Source organism: Aythya fuligula, chromosome Z (assembly GCF_009819795.1).
Source record: "Aythya fuligula isolate bAytFul2 chromosome Z, bAytFul2.pri, whole genome shotgun sequence".
In the NCBI taxonomy this organism is placed as follows: domain Eukaryota; kingdom Metazoa; phylum Chordata; class Aves; order Anseriformes; family Anatidae; genus Aythya; species Aythya fuligula.
The window spans coordinates 8,898,696-8,924,929 of NC_045593.1; the positions used below are offsets into that span (position 1 = coordinate 8,898,696).

General features: G+C 39.1%; 1 protein-coding gene across 2 annotated transcripts in view; it reads right to left on the reverse strand.

Annotated features, from left to right (window-relative positions):
- The window catches only part of UBAP2 (ubiquitin associated protein 2), a 130,749-nt gene that overhangs the window by 74,988 nt on the left and 29,527 nt on the right, over window positions 1-26,234 (reverse strand). For both annotated transcript variants that reach the window (XM_032205330.1, XM_032205329.1), the window contains exons 5-11: window positions 24,656-24,809; window positions 22,987-23,064; window positions 14,830-14,884; window positions 13,552-13,655; window positions 7,186-7,238; window positions 2,081-2,148; window positions 156-345 (exon numbers count right to left, since the gene is read on the reverse strand). In XM_032205330.1, coding sequence (XP_032061221.1) covers window positions 156-345; window positions 2,081-2,148; window positions 7,186-7,238; window positions 13,552-13,655; window positions 14,830-14,884; window positions 22,987-23,064; window positions 24,656-24,809 — 702 coding nt within the window. The remainder of the gene's footprint in view (window positions 1-155; window positions 346-2,080; window positions 2,149-7,185; window positions 7,239-13,551; window positions 13,656-14,829; window positions 14,885-22,986; window positions 23,065-24,655; window positions 24,810-26,234) is intronic.

Consider the following 26,234-nt stretch of genomic DNA (forward strand, 5'->3'; position numbering starts at 1 on the left):
GTATGTGTGAGAGAGGCTATTAATCCCATTGCTTTAGCATTTGGGACAAAATTTTACTAATACTGAAACATTTCATGAAGTGACCAGTACTGGAAAAGCTGTTTAACCTGAAGTATTTCCTCATGAAGGGCACTCAAAGAATAAGATAATTTTACCAGGCTCTGAGGAGAATAGGAGTTTACAGCACTGGAATTGCCAGTTCCTGATGCCATCTGGTTGCTGTGCTGAGAATTTGTGAAGACTAGGGCTTGGCCAAAGGTCTGCTGCTGGGGAGCCTCAAATGAGTTGCTTTCTGTCTCTTGAGTGGCTGTCACAGGCTTTTGAAGCAATGTTACCAAATCAATGCTGTAAGAGAAGTAAAGTTTGGCTAGATTAAACATGATGATATGGCTGTGCTGAAACTGAAGAAAGCAGTAAAAATATTAGATATAAGTTGCTACACCAGCAATAGAACTAATACTGATCAATAGCTTTTAAGAATATTGCTTGCCTGCCATACAAACAGGAAGAACAGAGGCTGTCACTGGGAAGAAAAATCCTGCTAGCTGACACCTAGTTATAATCTACAGTTACAGTCGAAATTACCTTTGCACTCTTTCTGAAAAGATCATCAACTTTTGTAGCATCACATATCACATAAATAACCTGTATGATCAGTATAATCAAGTAACTGGAGACAAGTTATAAAAGATACATCATGTTCGAGTGGATCCCACCTGCCAGCCTATTATATATATCCACACTGTATATCACACTATCCCTCTAAAAACAGACAGGGATCAAAGTTCTACCCTCTGTATATGATGGGTTTAAGGATAGTAAAGAATCAAGTCACACATACAGCAACTAAGTGAACATGGTGACATGGAAGTCCTAAGAGCAACAGAAATAAAAGTTTCTCAGACAGCAGGCACATACCCAAAGTTATGCTACCACAAATACCTAATCAGGATGAGAAATGTGCTTTCTTACACTTAACATGGCTTGTTAGCATCTAGTACGGGTTTATTCAAGGATGTAATGTGTTCATACAATATAGGATATCAGAAATTTTAGAGTTGTTTTCCTAAACACACTGCAGGCTTGGCCTGAAGAGTTCCTCCCAGTACTTTCACCACTAGCTTCAATGCTCAAACATTTCTGGCAAGTAAAAAATTACCTGAACTTAACATGATGAATTAAAGTATTTTCTAACATAATTTGGGGGACATCCACTGGAAGAATATTTACATGAGAGCAACAATTGAACTAGCATATCACGTTTAAGAAGCACAGGAATGTAAGTTGCAGAAGAACTTGACACCATGCCTCCTCCAGGTTATAACCATGTTACATGGATTATAACTGTGTTACGTGAACAGTTTCAATGCAGGATGGAGTTCAGCAGTACAGCCATAGCAGAACATTTGGGGCTGTTAGGCCATCTTGTGGTATCTGACTGCTGACATGCTCTGACATGACCTGAAGAAATGTTAACTAATGCAGGCGACTGATCTGTACCACCACCTGCCAGGCATTCAGTGAAGATGAAGGCAACCACAGCAAGGCTGCTACTGCCGTATTTTTCACATGCTGATCTCCAAATCATGAGTAAAGACAAGTAATCACAATGCTTATCAGGAATTTCAGCTTCTTGCTAATGCAAACTTTTCTGTTAACCTATTTGTCAAAATGCTGCGTGTATTCTGAGTACTTTTCGACACCTTGGGGGCTGGATTTCTGTTCCCTGGACAAAGCCAGTGCCTCATTTTCAACAGCACAAAACTTTTCTTCCCAGCTGTCTTCATTCTTGCCTATAATTAGTCTTTGTGCAGAAGACAGTCTTCTCAGTTTTATCTTCACAGATTTGATATGTTTGGCTATACATCCGTAGTCCAAAACCAGGATTATAAGTAATACAGGAACCCACAGAACCAACTATTTACAAGCAAGGCTTTTTGCAATTTTGCAGTCAGCTTAACCAATCTCTGACCAGGGCCATTCTCACGTTTCATCTAACATCTGCTTTAATATGTTCAAGATAACATTGCTTCACCAACAGAAGCTTTTAAGGATATAGGGAAAATGGGGGAGAGCTTACCTTTGCCCAGGAGTCACATGATTCTCAGCTGGAACAGAGGAAGCAGTAAAGACTTTTGTTTCAGAAAGCTGAAAAAGATTTAAAAAAAATAGTAGTTACACACATGTTCTCAGACCTCACTGCTGCAACATCTGAAGAAGCTTCAGCCTGGTCATGTACTGCCAGATAAAAATAAATGCCAGACTACTTTTACAACCGGTTATGCTGCAGCTGTGCTTACCAAGACAAAAAACAGTTAAACTTCAAAAGTCTAACACCAAATCAAGTACCAATTTAATTAGTATTAGGATATTTAATCAACTGAACACACAGAATGATACAGTACAGTACCTACGCTAGTTTGAGCAATAATAACTGAAAAACATTCCAGTGGAAACTAATTAATGTGACAGTATATTATCAGCATAAAGATACCTTGTGTGGACACAACTTAGGATGCCATAGAGCAGCTCCAACAAATCCCCCTGCAGAAGTCTAAGGCACTGCACTGTTCGCCTTTACTCACTTCACCTATCCCTTTGTTTTACATGTCAGCTCACCATGTCAGCTGAGCTGTCAGCTCAGCAAACCTGCAGAGGCAGGTTTGCACCCAGGTGTACACCAGGAACTAGCATTCAAGGTTCCTTCTTGGCATTTTTGCTAGGGACAGCAATAACATCTTAAGCTCTTTGCTCTGCAAGCATGAGTTTGAAAACAATAATAAAGGAAGAGTCATGCAGATGTTTGCACTAGAGCAACCCATCAGTCCATCCACAGCAGGCATCTGTCATGTTTACACCATTCTGTTACAATACATACTTGCACATACAAGAGGGAAACGGGGGGGGGGGGGAGGGGTGAATGGTTGTTTTGGGGGGTAAGGAGGGTAAAGGGGGTGATTAATTTTAATAGCTTTCCTTTTAAAAAAAATAGCTACAACTTCGTAGGGCTAATTCACTTCTGTTGACAGGAATACTTACTCTCAAAATAGGTTTTAAGCCAACACAGGTTCGGCTCAAGAAGATAAAAAATACACGTATAATGGTCACATATTAAATTAAGGGTGATTTTCTGCAAATTTAACTACTGTGGTGTAACTTGGCATTCTGAATTGCTTGGTTATTCTTTATGCGAACAGTTACAAAGAATCCCTTTAGAATGGGACATCTGACTACAGTTCTTGCAGGAAGTTAGACCTTTTTAATTGCATATGCTGCTAGCAGCCCAGTTGAAAAGCACATCACGGATACCAGCCAATTTCAGCTGCCATCCCATGGGCAGCTCTGCTGAACACACAAATCCATCCATGCCTGTGTTCAGCTGATTGGGCTTCTCCTGTGAACCGTTGCTGATTTAAGTTGTCTGGGGCTGTCTGGGAGCTATCACTTCTCACTCAGAGGCAAAGTTCATCTGTTTCTCACACACTGCTACAACTCCCTTACTTACACCACAGTGGATCATGAAAAATTGAAACTCACCACAGTTCCTCCCTCCATTTCCCTCCCTTCCATCGCAGCCAAGACAACGTACTTTAATCTCCCACCTTTCTGGAACACTTCTCAGCTCTGTCCTGTGCATCATGGTGCAAGCCTTCAACTCGATGGACCGATCAAAGCTAACAAGGAATCAGCTCATTGTGCTATTAAGAAAGCCTCTTCCTTTATTGTTCAGCCCTTTCTCAACTGCACATGCTATTTTAGAAAACCTTGTACTGTATTTTTTTGTAGCATTATAAGATTCCTGCATTATACAGCATAAGGAGGTCAACTAATAGCAGAGCAGCAGCTCTGATCTGCAATCCCTTGGTTAAATATTAAGCTCTCGAATGTCAATGGTTCCTTCTGCCCACACAACACAGGTGAAGACCAAATGTGGCAAAACCACTGATGAATCCTGAAAACAAAGCAAATCGAGGAGCCTGAGGATGTTTGTGACAGCCTAAAAGTATGGGAGAAGAAATGGTCTCCTCAAGTAAGCCAGCATACAAAGTAACTTCCAAGTCTTCAGCTACCAGCTCTGCTGCATTTTAATTTACACTTGCACCCCGTCCCTGTAGCAGATTGCCACAAACTTACATCAAGCAACTAATTTTGAAGTCTGGGGAATAATAGCATTTATCAAAACACATACTTTGTGCAGCAGCTAACAAGTTTATTTGGTTACACAGACGTATTTAGTATTTCTTAGAGGTAGTATTGCCATCTTCTGACAAAGTCATTTATGTTCACAATACACCATGCTTGCTAATCTTTCACTGAGGCACTGGCAATTTCCCAGAACCAAATGAACAGTCAAACCATTTGCATGTGGCAGCTTCACAAGGGTATTTCCTCCATCTGCAGTGAAATGCCTGTGCTTTTCAGCCCTGGTTTCTATTATAAAATCGTTATCTGCTTGGTGATAGGTAAACACAATTAACAACTAGCTAGCTTCTCCTATGGCCAGTTGATATGCAATGGAACAGGAGCATCTATAGTACCTCAAAATTTGTCTGGTCCTTCGCTGTCTATGTTCTGAATGTCCCTTCAAAAAAAATACAACTCCCTAATTTCACTGCAAGTAGTTTCCACCCTGTTAAACATCACACTGACACCCTACTGTACTCATTACTTTAACAAAGGTAAGTACCAGACAGGACTATCAGATCACAAAAATCTAATCCTACTCAGATTAAGCAACATAAAATTTCACTCACTCACCTGTTCAAATACTGACCTTGCAACTTGTACCTGACTAGAGAACCAAAATTTAAACAAAAACATGCTTCAGAAAAGCACCTAGTCTATCAGCAGACAGCAAATACATCAGCTTCCTTGATCATTTCAATCATTACTCACATTGCTAGACTTGCTTAATTGCACATTTAAATGCGTGGCTCCATTTTCCAGACACAGGTTCATATTATGCCTTTCTGCTAGATTAAGAACTGAACACATATGCTAATCAAGCAACCCTTTTCATATTCAGTAAACTATGCCAAAGAAATTGAAAATCCCACTCTAGCACCTCTTTTATCAGTTAATATTTCTCAGCTATTTTCCACAGGCAAAAAGTTACTTGCCTACAGGCAAAAAAAGACTATAGTAGCTTTTTTTTTTTTTTTGCCACAGCATCAGCCCATGCTGAGTTGCTCTTTTTGCACCATCCACTAAAACCCTAAAATATTTTCAGTTGCTGCTTTCCAGAAAACAGTCCCTTGTTCTGGAGGTATGCCTTGCATTCTTTATTTTTGTTTCAAGGAAAAAAAAAAAAAGCTGAGGGGTAGCAGTTGGCTATATTAAAACATTTTTCATTTGAACAAGTCGCATCTAGCAGCGATCAAGATTCCTCTGCATGACCGGTTTACTTTTATTACCCAATAATTTTTCAATTTCCCAAACATTTTATTCAGCAGTGATTTTATTTTTTACTTCCACAGCATTGATAAAGACACTAGATTGCATCTGGCCTAGGAATAGATTGCCTTGTAGCCCTCACAGAAGTACCCACATTCAGTAAGGATTCTCCTTCAAAAGGTTATTTGCCAAAATTTACAAGACAGATCACAATCTACTTAGTGTGGTTTTGGTACCATTAAATTATTTTAAAAAACAACAAAAGATATAAAATGGAATCTCTTACAGGGTCATACTTTATCTTCACACTTAAACATAATCTTGGTCTTTAAGTAAATTAGAAGTTATTTGGGCTTTATTTTCAATAAAGCAACATTGAATTGCACAAACTGTATCTGTACATCCTTTTTTCCTTTTCTTGACTCAGATTAATCAATTTTCCTTTTATTCTTCTCTAGCCATGCTCTGGGCTAATTTGCCTGCAGCTTTCCATTTCATTCATTCTTTTTGAGCATCAACACATGAATAACTTTCTCCTAGGTTACAGGGATTCTTCCAGATTTCCATAATTAATGAAAGTTAACAACAGGCTAGAGATTTCATCTGCTGCTCTTTCAAGATTCATGTGCAAAGTACTGAGGTTTAATAATAATAAAAAAACCTACCCCTAGTAAGCACTGCTCAACATTCCTCCCATACTATATACACGCTGTATCATACCAGTGCTAAACAGAGTGGAGAAACAAGGCCAGACATTTCTGCTATCCTTAGCCTCTCACTAGTATATACTGCAGAAACAGAGGACAGTTTCATAAAAACAAACGAAACCCAGCATTTGATGGCAGTAGCTGATACAGAGAACCTACGACTAGGTCATATTTTAGAGTTTTTAATTTTCTCAAAAGATAGAGCCTCCTTACTAGGTAAGGACAGTTTTTTATATCTGGTATGTGACCTATTCACACATCCCTGGGGATAACACCGGTATGCCACCCTACAGAAAGGAAAAGGGACAACTTCTGAAACAAGCTTACTCTTCAAAAAAATAATGTTGAAATGATGTTTCTATAAAAATGAAAAACTTAAACAATAAGATTTTCTCCCCCTATTTATCTTGTTTTCTCAACTGCTTAAGCTTTATTATGATACTGAAAACTTAAAATCACAAATATTTAAACAATAAATCCATCAAATATTTTGCAGACATGAAGACATGTCTCCTGCCTAGTAAAGAAAAAGATTGTTCCAGTACTTTAGACAACACATCATGATGCTGCAACAGGAATGAAGCAACTACGTGCCATCTTCAGCACACTACTAGCTCCTCTTTTAATATTCTGAACATGAAGAGGACTGACTGGAATAATTATGCACATTTCAAGCAAAAAGCATCAATGATGAGTCTAAACTTGATAGTAAGCTTCAGCACTTCAAACATAAAATCTTGTGATAATATGGCTTGACATGACTATATACTATTAGGGTGTAGTATGCAGATACCACCCATCATCATTAAGCAGTAAAGAACTATAATTCACTAATACTTAATTTGGGACAGAACTTAACATTTTATTATCCTTGTGAAAGCCATCCAGAAAAATAAAAATATTTCTTAATTCAATTCAATATTAAGCTTTTCTAAATATATACTCTTAAAGGGGAATTATAGCAAGAAACATCAATGCAGAAATATAAGAAAGAATTAGTTAGAGCATTGAGATTTTGAAAACAATGCAGAGACTCTGAAAAAGGTAAATAATGAATGCAGTCTATCTAGGAAGGGACACTTACATCTTCGTTCCAGTCTTCTGCTGTCCATTCTTCTATTGAATTTTTCCAGGCTCCTATTACAATTTGGGGAAGGAAAGAAAACAGTTACCAGCTAAAAATACAACATCGTATTTCAACCCTTCTGCATTAAAAGCAGTTCTGTTTTGATTATTAATAAAACAACTTGAGAAGATGATGGCTGGAAACATGGGAAGCCCTACGAAATTGGCCTGCAGATTCAAGCTTTCCGGAGGTGTTGGTTTTTTGTTGTGCTTTTTTGTTGTTGTTGTTGTTGTTTTTTTAAGCTTTGGTCTATGGTTTCAGGTTATTTCTTAGCCACTGTGGCACCAGACATAATTTGCATAAACGCATGTCTGCAACCAATGATTAACATTAAACATTATCAAGAAGTTCCTCCTATACCCACCCCCATGACAGGAAGGGGTTGCTCTGCCCCTCCACAGAATCTCCCAGCTTCATAACAAATTCATACAATCAAAACACCTGCTCTGACATCCATAATCCTACTTTCAACACACTCAAACTCAAGACCCAAGCTATTACTTCTGGAGGCTCCTTTCCAACCTGTTAACCCTCTCCTCCGGGCAGGGCAACCCGAATCCCTTCTCCTTCCAGAAAGATCTTAAAACATATATAATTGATATCATGGCAGCAGAAGAGTCAATAAGCTTCCACCGTAGCTGTAAAACACTTCTTCCCATCACTTGTGGCACAACGCAGCAAACACCAGAGCACAGCACCCAGTCCACAGCATGCAACAGAAGTGAAGCTCCAGGAAACGACCCTACAGATTTAAAAACCTGGTTCCTTTCCCTAGGAAACAGCAGACCCAGACATGCAAGAGCAATGAACGGACTGCAGGCCTTGCCCACCAGCATAAGCACAGGGAAGGGTAACCCAGCAACAACCTGAGCTGCCATCTGAACTACAAAACCACAAGCCAAGGAAACACCAGCATTTGAAGTTCCTGGTACCATCACCTTTGATCGAGCACAAAAGCAAAAGAACTACGACTTGAATCCCATCCTCTTGCTGAACCAGGAACCCCCTTGAGACACATCAGAAACAAAAGCCCCCTGAAGATAGCACCAAATCCCACTTGTACTGACAGGATCACTAGATTAGTGCAGCCTTCTGTACCCTTTTAAAAAGCAGCAGCCAAGCCAGAGCAGGGCTGAACAGCACTAATCTAGTGATCTAGGCCAACCACAGAGAGATACACACAGGGTGAGAAGGAATGGATTGTATACCTCGGAATCCAAAATTATTTGGCAGGTCTTGAGCAAGGTAACATCCACTCTGGGTTGGCTCTGTGGAGCAATATAACATTGCCTGAAACATCTTGCTCTTGTTTTTACCACAGCCCCTAACTAGGGGTAATCTTTCTTATTGTGATATAACAGGGCACTTGAAAAATAACTAAAAATCGTATGAAAGCACGCCAAAATTACAATACCTCGAACTTCTAGGCTAACCCACACATTTCCACAGAAATTCTGGACATCTAGAAAGGAGGCAAAGCCTCATGAACAGGGCTCTTTAGAGAGAGTTTTTCTTCCCCCTCTCCTGGCCAGCACATGACTCCTTCCTCTGATATTTCTTCTTTACAAAAATTCATCCCCTCTTTGCCCTGCTTGGATTTATTTCACGTTACGCAGAGCAAGGACCATCTCTGCAGCAGACACACCTTGCGATTGGTGTCAGAGCTGCCCAAGGGAGCTCAGAACCTGGTAAAACAAAGAAATAAAAGCCTTGGCAAAGCACGCCTGAGCCCCTTGTGTTCCTCACCACACCTTTTGGAGACTGGAGCTGTTTGGAATAACACTGGGACATTTTCCTAACGCTCCATGTGAACTTTTATCCATTGCTTCTACTCACAACTACACTTCTGTGCATTCACTCCTTTCCAACACTGAACACAACCCTTCACTCTTTTATTAGCTGACCCAGGCTAAGTTCATCATTGTCACTTATTAACACATTGCCTTACAAAAATCAATCCTTCCAACGTCAGGTGTTTTATTGCTCTTCTCTGACTTAAATCCCCATTGCTAACAGCTTCCTGGTATTGACATGCTTCTAAGTCTGATCTTGCCACAAGTCTAACAATTTCCTTTTTGTCCATAATCCACCCTGGTGTTATTGTAGCTCCATAAATTCTCTTCCCAACCTTTACCCCCATGCTTTGTGAAGTATTACTGTTTAACGGTTCTGTTTTCCACTGAAATTATGCTTTGTGTTTTCAAGAATCCTTGTCTAACAGCTTCAACATACACTCCCATGTCTGACTGTTTTGTGTTTTCTTCTGCAAAAAAGATCAATTTCAGAAAGTCATAAAGCTAGTAAGTATAAAATATGGTTTTGGTACAGCTTCAAATATTTTCCTCCAATTCCTCACTTCCTGCCACTTCTCCCTCCCCCCCCTTTTTTATTCAGCCCTATGTACTTGCCCCAAAATTATTTTATTTTGGTCTATCTCAAATATTAATAAAGTATTAACAAATATATGAGTATTAATAAATATACTAATCCTTTTCTTCTGGGTTACATCCACATCTTCAAATGATCTGAGTGATTCCTTTAAGTGTTCCTTCTGACTCCTACAGCAGTCCTAAGAAAACAGCTTCCATGAAACTTCCAAGCTACCCATTTCCCTTCTTGCCCCGGACAGATACACTAGAATTTAGTTTATTTCTTTCTTGGTTGTCATTCTTCACTTTCAGAGTCATTGTAAGCTGCTTATAACCAAGGTGGTATGAATAAAGTTTTTCTGTGAAATTTATGAAACACTATCAAAGCTAAGGTAACAGTAAATTACCAGAATAAAATATCCATTGTTTATAGTCTACTTTGAAAAGTGAGCACCTCCACCCTAATTTATTTTTTAAGAACTGGTGCAATTTGTTGTTCAAGATCTCCCATTGCCTTGAACAAACAGAAAAAAAAAAGGTAAGAAAATGAAAACTCAGCATGCCTCATGCCTCTAAGAAAGCATCAGTTCAATTGTTCAAGTATCCCTTTTGGATAAAACTTGGTCATTTTGTTTCCCTCCACCTGTCCCTTCCCTTTGCTTTTCTGTAGAATATTACTTCTATAAGAACTAGGATGCTGAATTATTTGGAATACAGTTACACAAAAACATTATAAACCATTAGGATTTGCCTTTTATTCTCTATTTCAACTATTAACACTAAGTTTTACTACCAAAGAGACAGCTAGCTGTTCTACAGAACTACACAACAATGCCTCCAAAAAACCCCCTCACTCAGGCTGCTGCGATTCCTCCAGCATCAGCAATGATTCAGGGTACGAGGTTCTAGAGCACTTTGGAAGCACACGTGGAAACAACATTTCTGGAACAAATAATTTGTTTGTTTTTAATGGAAATTTAAGTTAATCCTCTCCCAGCACTGGCTTAAAGAGGAAATACTTTGTAAATACTCATCCTCCAAGTTTAAGTTCTCTGTGGAGCTGTCTTCAGAAAACATTTTAATATTCAAAACTGGCTCAGCGTCTCCATGTAGTTGCCCACTATATGCTTTTTACTGGAATTGCAAGCAAAAGACACTATGGGACTGGGTAATAGGGAATAAAGGATTTCCACTCTGCCTTTTCCCTGTTTATACTGTTATCTGACATTCACCAGCCTACTGCAGGCTTTACAGCTCTCCATGCGTACACTTGTCCTCTGGTTCATGTCTAGCATCTTCACATGACTCTTTACTGGGACTTCTGATCTGTAACTAACATAACAGCACTGTAAATTAAAAGGAACTAAAAAACCCTAAACCCTAAAACCCTAGTAGGTATGTTTAACAAGCCAAATAACAGCTCAACTCTGTACAACCTGCTTCCTGCCCCGCACCTTGTCTGCGGCTCCTTCTCCCTCCTCTCTTCTTTCCCAGCACTCCCACTTCTGCTTGAAAACTGCTGCCCCAGCTGCAACCTCCTCTTTAACCACCCTCAAGACGCTTTCCAGCACAAGGTCGAAAGCCCTCCCCTCTCAGGTAAAACTAAGTTACTCAATTTTAAACCTACTCTTAATAAAAAAAAAACTGGGGAGGGGTGTATACATCAGATTATTTTCTGACATTCCTAGCACTTGTCTAAAGAAGAAACAACAAAATAAAATTCTCTGCCTATACTGATATGTACACACAGGCATTTTGACTTTGTTCTGTCAGTTACAGTGCCTTTGCACTGAAAGTAAAAGAAGATCAGCAACAGAAAGGTATTTGGCATGCATAAAGAACATTCACAGTCATCTACTTCAGATTTCCACGCACTAAATTATTGCACAGGAAACTCCCTACATTGACAAACACCCCTATATTGCAGGAAACTCCCTACACACATACACCTAAGAGCCAACTAGACCTCTCCTCACAGTCCCCAACATCCCATACATGCCTTAAGTTGCTTCACTGAAATCCAGTGCAGTTCTTGCTGACATTCATAGGGCCTAACAGCAAAAATGGACGTGGCATCAAAAAACAAGTTCCACACACACACAGGCTGGCGTGCTTTCAATCTCCACTATTTCCTTAGCAGCAAACCCATTGTGTGGACACATTCACACTCTCCTGGGGATCTGTTCAGCTGCATCCACTCACTCATGGGCAGAATTTTTCCATTACTGAAGACTGAGGAGATGCCCACAAAAGGGAGAGGTTGCAGGCAGGTGGCATACAAAGGCTACACAGCTCACAGGGAGGGTCACCACCATTCAGGCTCACTTGGGAAGCAGAACACAAGCCAAAGTCTTTTATAAACCACAGCCTCCTAACTGTGATCATTAATAAATAACCAGGGAATTTTCTACCTCTGCTCCAGCCTCCTCATGCCTTTCTTGCCTGTCTTTAGTCAGACAACCTTATTGCTTCCATTAAACCTTATTGCTTCCATTATGTTTGTGACAACGTATCTTGTCCTCCACTACCACACAGCAAGCATCAGCATCAGTGTTCTTAAGGGTATTTTTTTAACTGCCTTTGTAACTCCTTACCTGATAAACATATTTGAAAAACTAACATGAGTGAAAGTAAAAGGCATGCTCCTGTTTATGCTACACCACCAAATCTTTTAAAATGCAGTTTCCCAAAAAGATGCCCTATTTCGCAAAAGAGCTCCCCATCCAATGATCACTAATGTCCTCAGTGCCACTCTCCCACGTTGGTCTGCCAGGAAGCAGTTCTTGAGTGACAAGACAACTGTCTAATGAGACTGCCTGAACTCTAAGCCTCTTACTGCCTTGTCCAGTTACGTGAAAAGTGGCTTTTATGAAGTTTAGAAAGCTGCACCTCAAAGGGCTCACTGCAGTGCTCCACAAAGCACACACTGGCCTCCAGTATCAGTCTTTTCCTTCCACACTTGACACAGAGGTTGTGAAAAAAAAAAAACATCTCAGCTGGCTTCAGTAATGAAGGGATCAGAAGAGTTACTCTTTACTGGGGCTTTAAAAACAAAAAGTCTCTCCTGTCAGCCAGTGTTTTCCAAGTGTGGATAATAACATACATGAATTTCTCCATCATGGCACAGCCTTCCCTTGGTCTTCATCTCCTGCCACAGGCTACAAGAAGCAACAATCTTGTTTTTCCATGTCACAAACAGGTCACATTCTTCATTTCTGAATCACCATGATACGACTGTGAAGTGGTTCCTTTCCAGACCGTCTTGTCTCTTGCCTTTAGCCAGGAGTGCACACTTCATAGAGCAACATACAGCTGCCTCTATCTTCAGAGAGGCAGACTGCTCTTCTGGCTTCTGTCCAAGTGCCTACTCATGTTATAGTTAATAATTCTCTTCAAAGGTGCCAGATCTTGGAACTCTCCTCTATCCCAGAAACTCATATGCTCAAGTTCCTATGTTGTACAGGCAGAGCTTCCACAGACATCTGTGTCACAAAGTGGATTTATATTTATCAATAGTTTTTCCTTTTTCTTCTACTTAGATATTCAGATCCTACTGCTCAATGCCTGTGAACCAATCGTTTTCAGTGGCACTTGCAACCTTAACTACAATTAGGTGAAATCTTAAGCAGCACTTAAGATTCTTTACATACAATTCTTTACATACAAGGTTCTTCCAATAACTCTTCCAATCACCCTTTGTCTCTTAAGGGATTGTTAGTGATAAAACAAAAGATTGCAAATTGCCTTGCCCTGAATTTAACTGGAGAGTCATGTGGGCTACAGCACCTGCTCTACAATTTAGCAGCAGCAAAGCTACAAAAATGAACTACTGTCTGTGCCACGTGAGATGTATTCACATTTTCACAAGGTAGCTGAACACTAACAGAACGGTTATTTTAACTGCAATTTGCTACAGGTCTTCATTCCAATCCTTCCACTTCTGGAAGCATCTTACCAGTTCCATCATCTGCATCATTCTGACCAGTCTCCCAAATCTCTGATTTTGTCCCAAAGCCATCAGTGGCAGAAGACTCCGTATAGTCTGCAGGGTTAAATGTCCTAGAGTTTTAAAAGTTAAGAAATGGAAGAGAACACATGGGTCATTCATTGAACAAAAAGTGCCATCATTTTTAGCTGAAGTTGTATTAGATTTAACATCTTGATTGCCACAAATATTTATCTTGATCATTTTGGTTTCCAAAGAATTTTTTCCTCTATGAGCAGACATGGATAAGAAAAGGGAGAAAAGAGAAAAGGAAGAAGAAAAAAAAGCAAGGAAACTGTAGAGAAACCGAACCAGAACAAGAATCCCTGAAAATGCAGTTAACAGCATACCTACTTTTCCCCATCCTCTAAAGCATTAGATTATAATGCTTCATAATGCTTTATTATAATGCTTTAGCTCTAAGCCTTTCTCAGATGATAGTTTCTTGGTGCCTGACTGGTGAGAAACCAGTATCAAATAATTTCAGAGTACCACACTTGTGCAGACAGCAGTCAGAACATCAGTAAGATTTCACAACGCACTCCTGACACCAAGGCCAAAAACACAGATGCAGATAACAGGTGAAAGATTACAGAAGAACCTCCTTTCAGTTCATCATATGGACTGTGAACAAGAAGGATTATTAGAGAAGTAGAATTAGCCTTCTGTTCACCACAACATCACCAATGTTACATGAATGTCATTTAGGGCAAACACTGGCAGTAATGGAGGCTTGATTCTCTGAATCAAGTTATTCTGTCAAAAAAAAGAATCTTTAGAACTACTGAGTAACTACCTTTGATTGTTTTCAGGTACATGCATGCCCAAACAGTGAAAGCATGAAACCTCAAAAACAGGAGAGCGCTTATAATCACTTGTCTTCCTATTTTTATTTAGGACTCACACATTCCACTGAAACAAATACCTTTTCCAATGTACCTAGGACAATAAGCACCACACAGCACTTTGAGCCTCCTAGGCACTATGTGGCTCTTACTGATAGGTACAAATGGGTTTTTCCAAGTTTGATACATTAACATCAAGTGAACTTAGATTAGGGTTCTACAGATGTGTCCAGTCAAACACTGATTTAAGACAAAAATAATCCAGATATTAACTAACAGATCTATGAATTTTTGCATCTGTAGTGATTTATCATACATACAGCAATATTAATACATACAGTGGCAAACAGTCTTGCCACTGAGTTTGATCCTCCCCGAAATCTGTGCTCTGCATGTTTCTTACCCCATGCCTTGGGCTGAAAACCTCCCCGCTCCTCTCCCTCTGCCACGTCCAAACCCTAGGAGAGAAAACACCATTTAACAGCAACAGCAGAGAAGGAGCCGGTCACTAGTCTGTCACATTAGACAATACTATGATTGAAGCAAACTACCACAGAAAAAATATATCCTTCCCAAATTTTCTCACAGGAGAATGTTTCCCTAGCATGTGCAAGTCATGCTGCATGTTTCAGTAGGACTTCCATTCTTTGCTGGCTTTTCTGTAACTAGAGAAGTACCTCAAAGTTCTAACAAAAGGACTTACCTAAAGCCTCATCCCAAATGAGGCTGCCATTGCCAAATCAGTAGCCACTGTTCAAAAATTAGTCTCTAATTTCTCACTCTTGCTTACACAGCTCTCATAGCCCAGCCCTCATGCATGGTCTGGTCTCTCTAGAAATTCCTTGTCATTCCTTGTTGGTGACAAGAACATTTAAGTACACCATTTACTTCCTTCTTTGCATCAGCCTCCCTTGTCCACCTCTACCTTCTTGCACTTTCTCCTACCTGCAAACACATTTCCTTGCCCCTTACTCATAGTCACTGACATGATGCTTACTCAATTCAGATTACTCACACAACTCCCATTATCACCCATAAAAGTTTGTTTCTATTCAAACAACAAAAATTTGCTGTCCCAAATTTTGATTCCAGTCTCAGTTCACAAGCTTCTTATTCCAGTAAAAGGCTTTATTTTTGCATGCAGCATAGTGCCAACAAGGCATTAGATTTTATTACTTAAACGCCCATACAGTACAGCTCTACATAAACCCCTAGAAAGTCATTTCTTACACGTAGTATCTTCTACAATGATTCTATTTTTATGCTTTTTTTTTTTTTAGGATATTAATATCTGAGGCCTATCCAGTTGTGTTTGGTGTTTTTTTTTTTTCAGAATGACTATGATTGTTTCATATTACAAAGACAGGAGCAGGTCAAGAACTGCAGACTAAGAACAAAGCAATGTCTATTTTAATGACAAAATTATGCAATAATTACAAGTCAGCAAGCAACTATAAGTTTACCAGAATACAAATATTATAATCTTAAGTCAGCGATGCACTGGATCTCCAAACATCAGAATTACCTAGGATAGGCAGCTTGAATTTGGATCAAAATTACCCCTTATTTTCAGGGGACCATTTAAAATGAGTTAGAACAGTAGCTCCAGGACATGGTAAAACCAGTTCAGGAAGCTCCTTTTCTAATGACTTTCCCTCTGCTCACCACTCATTCTCCCCCTTGGCCTAGTTCACTGTGCAAGTTTTGAAAGACATTTCTGGTTATTTAAAATGTTTGCTACCTACATTTTTAAGGACTTCTCAGAAGCATCAAGATACCAGGATAGCTTTATCCACGTTTTGTCAGAAAGCGTTTACCCATACTCTATACAAGACACTAGTAGCTACAGGGAAGCTGTGAAAATCTGCAGAAGAAGGATTTCCATCTAGGCACACATGGTATTTTTGTGGGACAGGAACAGAGGTGAAGTCTGGGGAGCTGGTCCATGGCATTAAGTGGTCACAGTCCCATGAAGACAGAAGCCAGTGCAGCATTTATTAATGGAGCACAGAACAGAGGCCAACATGTTTTTGGAAAAGCTCAGCTATGAAACAGATGAGGAGCTGCAAAACACAAACAGCCAAGCAGCAATGTTTGACTGAGGCAGACATCAGATATAGAGATATCAGCTAGAATAGCTAGCATGAAAGGAAGTAACGCTTTCCCAGCCTCTCAAGTTCAAAAATCCCAAAGACCAACCTTAGTATATTAAGCAGAAGATGGTTGTAGCAACTGAGGCATATGTAAGATGCTGTATCAGCACCTGCACAATAAATTACCAGCTAAAAGCAACAGTAAGAATCTCTAACTTTAAAGTACTTTGTATATAAAGGAAACCACACTGTTTATGAAGATACAAGTCTTAGACTACTAGCCAGCAAAGATTTGTCTGTATCAGATCTCTTGGGAAGCTAATCCTGAACTTGAAATTCAGTGGGTTCCCTTAACTTCACAAAACTGTGTCGATGCTTTTTAAGGAAACAAAAATTCAATAAAACTTTATCAAATGTAACTAAAACCATTCCAATGAAGACTAAATGGAAGTATCAAACCTTTAGGGTTACAGGAAACAGTGAATTCAAAGCTAGAAAAGATACTTACTGAGAACTAATTCAAAATATGGGACAGTGAGTACACACCAGTGAAAGACTAACTCAGCTCGGATGTGGAGTCTCATATATCATAGTCATTAATGCAAGATGCCCGCGGGAAGTGCTGATACTCTCTTTGACACAACCAGGTCACTAACATATTCTTAAATTCTCATGCTAAGAAAGTTACTTCTCACAGCTGCCAAAATTAAAACATGGCCTTAAAATACTTAGAAGGCACTATTTAACAATACAGAGAAGTTACAGTTACGAAGGAACTGTGAATTTCCATCATGTATTTGCAAGCTTTTCATGCTTTTTAACGGTGACTAAAAGGTCTGTGAGCAAACGGCGCTTCACACTGCAATTCAGCAACACAAATCCCAAGCATGCAGTTTCATAGCAGCTTAAACCCATTTAAATGAAAACTACTGCAACAGAAGCCATCCTCACCTGTGATCCCAAGCTGTCATCTCTCTTGCACAGATTTGCAAATACAACCACTGACCACAAAATGACCATCAGAAAATAAAACGATTAGGTCATTGTTGGATCAGCTTTCTGAACCAGATCCCTGCTTGTTCAATGCCAGAAAAGCAGTCACCTTCACACAGGTGTCAGTGAAGATCAGGTAGACCAGTCATCCCCAGCTACCATGCTGCCTCCCCATTTTTTTCTTTTTTGGCTTGGTTAGTTTTAAACTTAATCAATTTCCAACTGCATCAGGGGACAGACTGGATTAATTCCTCCCAGCAGTAATTCCAATTTACACTGGCAGAAAGGTTTAACACAAAGAAGATATGGTTTCAATTATAATGGTCAATGTTTCCAAAAGCTTCCCCCCCCCCCCCTCTGGTAACTCACTATCATCTATTCTTCTATCAACATTTTTAATCTACCCACAAAGAGAACAAGTGACTTGGCAGTAGCTCATTATATCTTCCACTAAGATTACAGGAATAGATTTTCTTACAATCAATCAGCACATTAAACACAAAAGCAACAACAAGTAAAGAATAATATTACTGCTCTATCTCATGTAAATGCTTGTAAAACTTCTTCATTCCTTTCCACTTGGATCTAAAAACAACAGGCTAAAACATCAAAGCAACACTGCTTACTCATTTCTGTTCCAGGAAACCAAGAGTGGGGAACTACGTTTGAAGTCGATTCCGATTAACATTCCTGCTACTGCCCTATCCAATGTCATAACTTTAAGTGATGAAATATTTAAAACATTTTGTTTTAACATTTTAACTCTGTTCAACTGCGTGTTGTTTCCTTTATGCTCTCCAGCATATCTCAGTCAACTAGGTTCACAATGGCATCACTTGGACACTTTACAGTTAATTTCTTGCATTCGTTCCAGAAAAGAAAGCAGCCGTATCCAGGCAGGTGGGGAGATCTTCTGCTTCCAGTAAAACACATTGGGAGCTCAAAACTCCCATCATCACAAAACGAGTGTTAACTCTGATACTTCCCTACACGGGAAGAATGGTTCAGCTCACTCAGAGCTTCTTACCCAAAACAAATGTACACTGAAAGGGTCCACAAGATGAATGTGTAGCCCCACAGGCTGAATGGAACTATCCCATTAATTTAATAGCCTACTTCATAGAAAAAATAGTTTACAGCCTTAAATCCTTCCAAGTGAACACACATACTCTATTTCAAAACTAAGATTTTTACACTGACGAGTTTAAATTAGACAAAAATATTATCAAGGTTAAGAAAGAGGCCTAAGAATAGCTGAAAGGGAAAGGAAACAGACTGGAAGAGCAGGTAATACTCAAGAGCTGTGTTTATCTCAGACTACAGAGTAGTTGGACAGCCCAAACCCATGTTCAGGAAACACACAGCCAGCCAATCTCCAGTGGAAGATGAGATAACAGAGGCCTAAGCCCTATGAATAGATAAAGCTAAGCATATAAAAAGCTCATATTCTGTGTACTTCATGCTACCAAAATAAACACCGATGTTCTAGGTAATAATTCAAATCATTTTTCTTATTAGTCATCATAAAGCTAGGAGCATCACATCAGTTTTATATACTGCATGTGCTCTAATAACGATCTTTAAAAGGAAGCGCAGAAAACTTTCAACTCCAAATTTGCATCAAAAGAAAAAAGTAACTTATGTTAAAGCTAAGTTCTGGTTAATCTCTTTAAAAAAATATGTAAGCTCAAAAAAAATGCATAATGCTAACTACAGCAAAACTAAACAGACTTCAAACTGTGACCTTCAGAAGGTCTGCTCTGCATTCATGTTTTAGAAAAAACAACATCCTTACTAGTTCTGGCAAAGCAAATCCAAAACATGTTCTGTGCCAACTGTGCTAAGCTTTTAAAACAAGAAAATGTTTAGACATGCAATTCTGGTTACAGAAGCTCATTTTCTTCCCCATCACCTATTTTTTATTTTTTAAAAATAAGAAAAAAAAAGAGATCACAAACAACTTAGACTGGTGTGATATTTACAAAAAGGATACATGGCTCTATTTTCTTACATAGCCAGTAAATGTTTGAAAGGTTCCTTGTCAAGTACTTTAAGTCCAAAATTAAAACCTCATGTTTTCCCTTTTCACTTTTATTTCTGTGCTGCTAGAATGAATTTGTTGTTGGTCTCCACATTTTTGCTATATGCACATTGCTCTGGAAGAATGAAAAGGAAGGGAATTTAGGAACAGAATTGGAAGTGACAAATCCACTTTGACTTTGCAAATGAGGTGAGTTGTTACACATGAATCAAACAATTTCCATGCTGAATGAAGCCAAGAAGTTCATCTACCTATGATATTGTCATTGGCTGAGGTCAATGTCTGTAGAAACATGTAAGAGCTGAAACCACACCACCATTCCTCTGGACACAGTCCTGATCTACAGCCATTTGTGGTTCAGACACTTCCTGAGCCATACAATTTACGTAATTCACCAGCCTCATTCATTGGGCATTGTTTATCGTTTTGGTTTGTTTTTTGTTGTTATTTTGTTTTTCCTGTTTTTTTTTTTTTTTTTTTTTTTTTAATACATTTGGTCAAAACTCCCCATATATAAATTTTCAGAATCCACAAGGCCTTAAGTAAAGAGTTCCTCAGGTTAACTTCATATATGAAACCACTTCCTGAAGTTCATTCTGATCCTGTAACTTACTGTTTTAATACCCCCTCCCTCTCATATTTGCATGAGTAATTAATTAATTTCCCCACAGAACTTTCTTGCTAGAAACTTTACAGGTCTCTACCTTAACCCTTTTCTTTTGCAGCCTGCAAAGTCCTACCCTGCTTGTTCCTCACATACCATAAAGGCAATCTCGCCAGTATCCTTCAAAGCCTTTTTTCTTGTTCTACCACTCACCCATGTTTTCAACATGGGGTGGAAGAGGGGGAAAACCAGACCTGCACTTAAAGCTGAACATGTGGGAATAGTACGAACAGCAACATGAAGTATTATGCCTGTACAGTTCTTTACTTTATATAGCACTGCAGCTGACTGAAACACAAATAAAGGGAATCTTTCAAGAACCAAGAGTCTTGAAGATATAACCATCAAATATAACCATTTGGATATGGTTATCAATCACCATTATAATTTATTTTTTTTTACAGCAAAATTAAGCTCATTCAATAAATTCAGCTGTAGAAAGATAGGTTTTTAACATCACCTTCCCATCTAAGTTCCTTGACTCCTCAAATCAAAGTTTACGCACAGTTTAGCAAGCACAGATTAACAGCTGAGAAGCAGAGCAATTCCAGCTGGGATGTGTCCCAAATTGCATCCTGCCGCACACTTTGCTTTCTCTTAATCACTCAGTAATGCATATCTACTTCAAATCCCTGCTCTCCTGTGTTCCAGCAACCAGCACTGTTTATATGCTGTCTACCTACTACCCTTTAGAGTTGCAAGGAATGTCACAGTCATTAACAGAAGATCTACTGCACAAGCTAATGCCTACAGCACTAAAGCCGAATTCTCAGAATCAAGCTTCACTTTTTTCTTCCCCCAATAGATAGTACACTATCACCACAGAATCCATCCCACTTCTGCTGGTTTCAGTGCATGTCACTTCTTAAAATTAGGTTTTTCTACAATGAACCAGTAATGCGATGGCCCAGCAAATCTCCCCCTAGAAAGCAGCCAGTAAGATAATTCCAGCCTGAGAAGGTACCTTAAAATAGCTAGAGTGCGTTGTTTGGGTATTAGCTGACCCCTAATTTTGTATATGTTGCCTAGATTCCTACGCACAAATTGCATGAAACATTTCTAAAAAGAGGGTTCTGTTGTGATTACCAATCTATCTACTTTTAGCTGAAGTACTTTATCCCCAAATCTGACTATTTTGTGTAACAGCAAATAAAGACTCCTGAATAGAACAGCAAGAAGCTTTTTTAATATCTACTAATAACCAAAGAAAGAAGGTCATGCATCCTTGAAATATTAAGTGAATTACAAAGCTTTATGTAATTCCTGCCGATTTCAAGGGCTTGCATTATAAAATTAAATTAGGTATAATACACACACTTGTAATATAATGATCCTTAGGCCATTCAAAGGATTTATCACAGACAATTGAGGAGACTTCATCAAGACACTTGTTAACATGAACATAGAGTCTAAAGTATTCAGTAGATACAGACACACTGTATACAGTAACTCAGTGAACAGAAATTGGTTTAATTTGTTCCTGTTTCTTCAGTCAGGTATGTCAGTTTGATACTGATGATTTAAGTGCCATGTGATGATTTAAGGCTTGAGACATGACAGTATGTCTTCATCTGGAGAACTACAGAGTTGGCAATGAACATAATGAATTGTTCATAAAACAAATCAAAAATAGACAGAACTTGAATATAACCTCTGAGTTCCACCCAGTAACTTAAAAAATCCTACCTTTTTATTTACAACTTGTATAAAGAATTATTTTATAAAGCAAATACTTAAAGCCTTAAGTTCCACCTATGACGCTATATGCCACACCCTCCCCTGCAAAGCTACCTCTGCACAAGCCATTTCATGCGTGCTAATTACACGCACAACCAAGTCACTCACAACCCTCTGGAAGCTACGCGTCTTTGCATTTTTCCACTCCTTCAAGATACAGATTTGGAGACAATGAAGTTGGATGGGCCAGTCACTGAAAGCCTTGTTACTGGATATTCCAAAGAGAAGAGTCCTTCTGAAGGTAGAAACGTTTTTCTGCAACTCAGACATTACTAAGTTTGTTTGCCCTGCTGTGCACTTTATCAGTTTAACTTCACACCCATCTCTCAGTACAACCCCAGGTTACCCATTTCCCTTCCTCTTGCTTCAAGAAAAACAAGCTTCTTTCCACTCAATCCCATGAAAATCCAAACAAACTATGCATCCCTTGATTCCACACCAAGTCTATTGCCAACATCTTCCCTCTCTTCTTCAGGGCGTGCAATTCTACCTACTCCACAGCTCTCCTCATCAACAACTTCATGCCAAACTTCTCTCACCAAAAAGCCTCCAAGGTGGCTAGTGCTCTCTGACAGGGTACCAAAACCAGAACACAAACCTAACAACAGGATCCACCCCAAAGAAATGGCACAAACACACATCAAATCCTTCCCCCCCAGGAGCTCCACAGATGGAATCTTGTACTCTCCTGCTGCCAAGGTACATCTTGAGGAGTCCAGTGCACTCCAACCCCCAGGCTGGCATTATTCAATCTGGGAAAACAGCTCTCAGAAGCAAGAGCACACCAGCCTACCACACAAAAAACTGGTAAAATAATTGATACCAATCACCTTTAAGTCATTCTAAGACCAAACAATAGAAAGGATTATGGGGGGTGGCAAGTACCTAAATTAAAGGTGGTTGAAGTGCTTACGGAATCAAAGGATAACCAAATGCTTTAGCTTTTTAATTGAACACATACAGGGTGTCGGGGGGAATTCCATTTCAGGAAATGAAATCAGGGCCAGTCCCCCACCAATGCCACCATCTCACCTCTCCCACGGCCACGTTTTCCACGGTCTGAAGGCCTGTCTCCTTGATTGTTGTCCACTCCATTTTCTTCAGCTCTAACTGTGGAGAAAAGACAGCTTAAGAGAAAATTTAGAGACTCATACATAAGACAATATAGCCATCTGCTTAAATTGAATCCCAACATGGAAAGGTAAGATTTTCAGAGTGGCATTGTCAAGATATCTGTCACCGCTCTTCTTTGCAGGCCTAGCCGCAAGCAAGTTGCTTACTTGGAATTTGACAATTAAAAAGGGAAAATATCAAATAAGAGAGAAACATATCAGACACTTTTTTTTGACGTGCAGTGTTTTGCAGCCTACGTTATTATATTAATTATAATCTCACCTCTCTAAATTGGGAATAAATGAATTGCCTCAAACTTCACTTTCTTGATGTGTTAGTTGGCAACAGTGAAAGAATAAGGAATAACCAAGAACACCAAATCTCCTGTCTGCCAGTGTCACATCCCTCCGCAACCAGGAGAACTTAACTCTCCTCTGTATTTAAGTCAGAGAAGGATGATGACAGAAGGCTAGGTGTTTGAAAAGCACTGCAATTTCTACTTCATGGGAAACTGCTGAGTAGGTATTCTGAAAGATGGCTGGCTCCCTGAAGAAAAAAAGATGACTGTCCACTTAAAACACTGCTGAGTATTTTGTACTGCACAGTTTGTCCTAATAGCAGCAACAAAACCATTAACGCATGCATAAGAAGGTGGAAAGGAAACATCAAGATCTGGTAACCATCTGAAAATCTTTACTTTCAGTTTAGGAAAGAAACAAGCAGCATCTAGTTCTGGCAAAAATCTTGCCTCTGACTTTCATTTTTGATGTTACTCTATTCTAACAGAGCTTCACAATGCCTTCAATGGCAAAATGTTTTAATATATTCCAACAATTTAAAAAGTCAGCTAATATTGTAAATATTTTCCCCACTTCTAAAGGAAAAGTATTGTGTTTTTTTCATCTCTCTCCATTCTCTGCTCATTTATCAGTGCTGTTGATGGCTCTTATAGGCAATACGCACAGCTTACACATTGCTGATAAAACTTAGAAGAAAAAGGCTATGTAATGGTAATTTAATGTGATACCACCTAATTCGGAAAATATTAGTCCTTCTTTACACAAGGTCCTATTGCACCTATGCAAACTGTAGCCTTTACTTTTTAATGTTTCAGTTCACAAAGCACTTTCTCTGTTGTAGTAACTCACCTGTGGCTGAGTTACATCAGTAATATTTGTTAGAGATTAATAATGATCCCAGTCTTTTCGTTCCCCTTATGAGAAGATGAGAACATCTTCAGGTTCTCCCTCTCATAAAAGGAGATGCAGTCAAAGCGGGGTATTTTTTTCATTAGAAGAAACAAAAAGGTGTATCAGCTGTGCAGTGAAATACTTGCTCTCAAGCAGTCTTACAAAGACTCAGTTATAAAACTTAAAACTTAAACTTAGTTCTCTGAAAAACAGAAGCACAGACCATCCCAAAACTAAGTCATCAAGATCAAGCATACCTGTCATGTAAACAAGTTATAACCACTTAGGCACTGAGCTATAACTCTTGATGTTTTTATTCCATTAAGCATTTGCTCTCAACCAGCTGCACCTGCAAGAAAAATGCCTGAAGCTTTTAAAAATGAACCCCCTGTACGTACACTCTCGGCCACGGCTGCCTCCTCTTCCCCGTCTGTTGGAACTTCCCCGTCCACGACTCACTTCTCTGTCCCCTCGTTTTTCTCTGTTCTCTTTGTTTTCTGAACTTTCTTTTCCAAGGCTTTTCTTCTTTCCCCCTACAGTCTCCCAAGAAGTCTATTTGGATAGAATAGAATTAGAAACAAAAATCAAAAAGGAAGAAGCTTCTCTGTATACTTCTGCCTCTCACCCCTCCAGGTCATGGGGAAAAAAACATGTATTTATATAATACTACACCAGTAATACCTCCGTAAATCTAGCAAGGGAGCAAACATAGAGCTATCTTTTCTTACAAGGAAATGAAAAAATATCTTCCAAGCATGATTTAACAAGACACTGATGTGAAGAAGTACATGGTCTACGGAAAAAAGTTATCCAGACATACTCAAGCTCAAGCAGCAAGAGACAGAACAGCAGACTAAGAATTTGAGAAAACTGAGGGCATAAGACAAAAAAATCCATTTACAGCTACAGCTCATCACATTGAGCAAAATTCAAGAAATACTACGACTAAACAAGACAGGGTACCAAGGTACAAACAGATCTCAGCTTTAATATAAAAATCCAACTCCAAAATAAACTCAGAAATAATATCAACTCCATATGAGCATCTGTAGGAGTTGAAAACAAAATGACCAAAATACTTGCTAAGAATAGCACAGCAACTCATTATGCAATTGCATGGTTAGTCTATTGAGCCATAGTTGCAAAGCAAAGAAGAAAAGGTATTATTTGTAAACCATTAAGATGGCAGATGCCTTTAAGGTCTCCACCTCTAGGAGCTTATAGTCTGGATAAGGTATTCAAGCACGAAAACTGCATATGCAGATAAGGTGCCGTCAACTGTGAAGCACTAGATAAAGCCCATGGCTTCACAACAGGCATCAAAAAAAGGTTGGCTATCAGTAATTTGGGTCCTGTGATCTCTTCTCAATTCAGACAACAGCAACTTAAAAGCCCTCTCAAGGTAGGCAGTGAGCAGCTAATCCAAACTGCCTAGAATTTAAAAAAAATAAAAACATTACTGAACAAACAGGTAGGCAAAGCAGTTTGCAAGTATAAAGTCAATGTTTTAGTGTCTTGTCTGAGAGATTAAGTACTAAAAGAGAATGGTTATTCATTTTTTGTAGAGGTACAGGTGAGAAAGAAGCTCAAGTCAGTTTTCAATTCCATCTCTGGTGTTGAAGACTACACTGCCATAAGACAACTTGGCTAAAGCAGAGACGGTGCTGATTAGAAGAACAAAACTACTTGTTTAAGCAATGTCACATTCTTTGTATGACAGAAAACTTGGTCTCCTCCGGTAACTATCACCCAGCTTCACATGGCACAGCCTGTGTAACTGCATTGCACGCTAAGACCCTCCAAGAGTTTCAGAGATACTTTAAAGGACAATAAATAACTGCACTGACAAGTTAAAAAACAAATCTAGATGGTTCAGAATGCACTGTTTTGCTAATGGGTGTGGTGCCAAGTGATCTCCAGTTGTTTTAAGAAATCTCCAAAAATGGATGGTTCCACAAATCTTAAAGAGACTGTAGT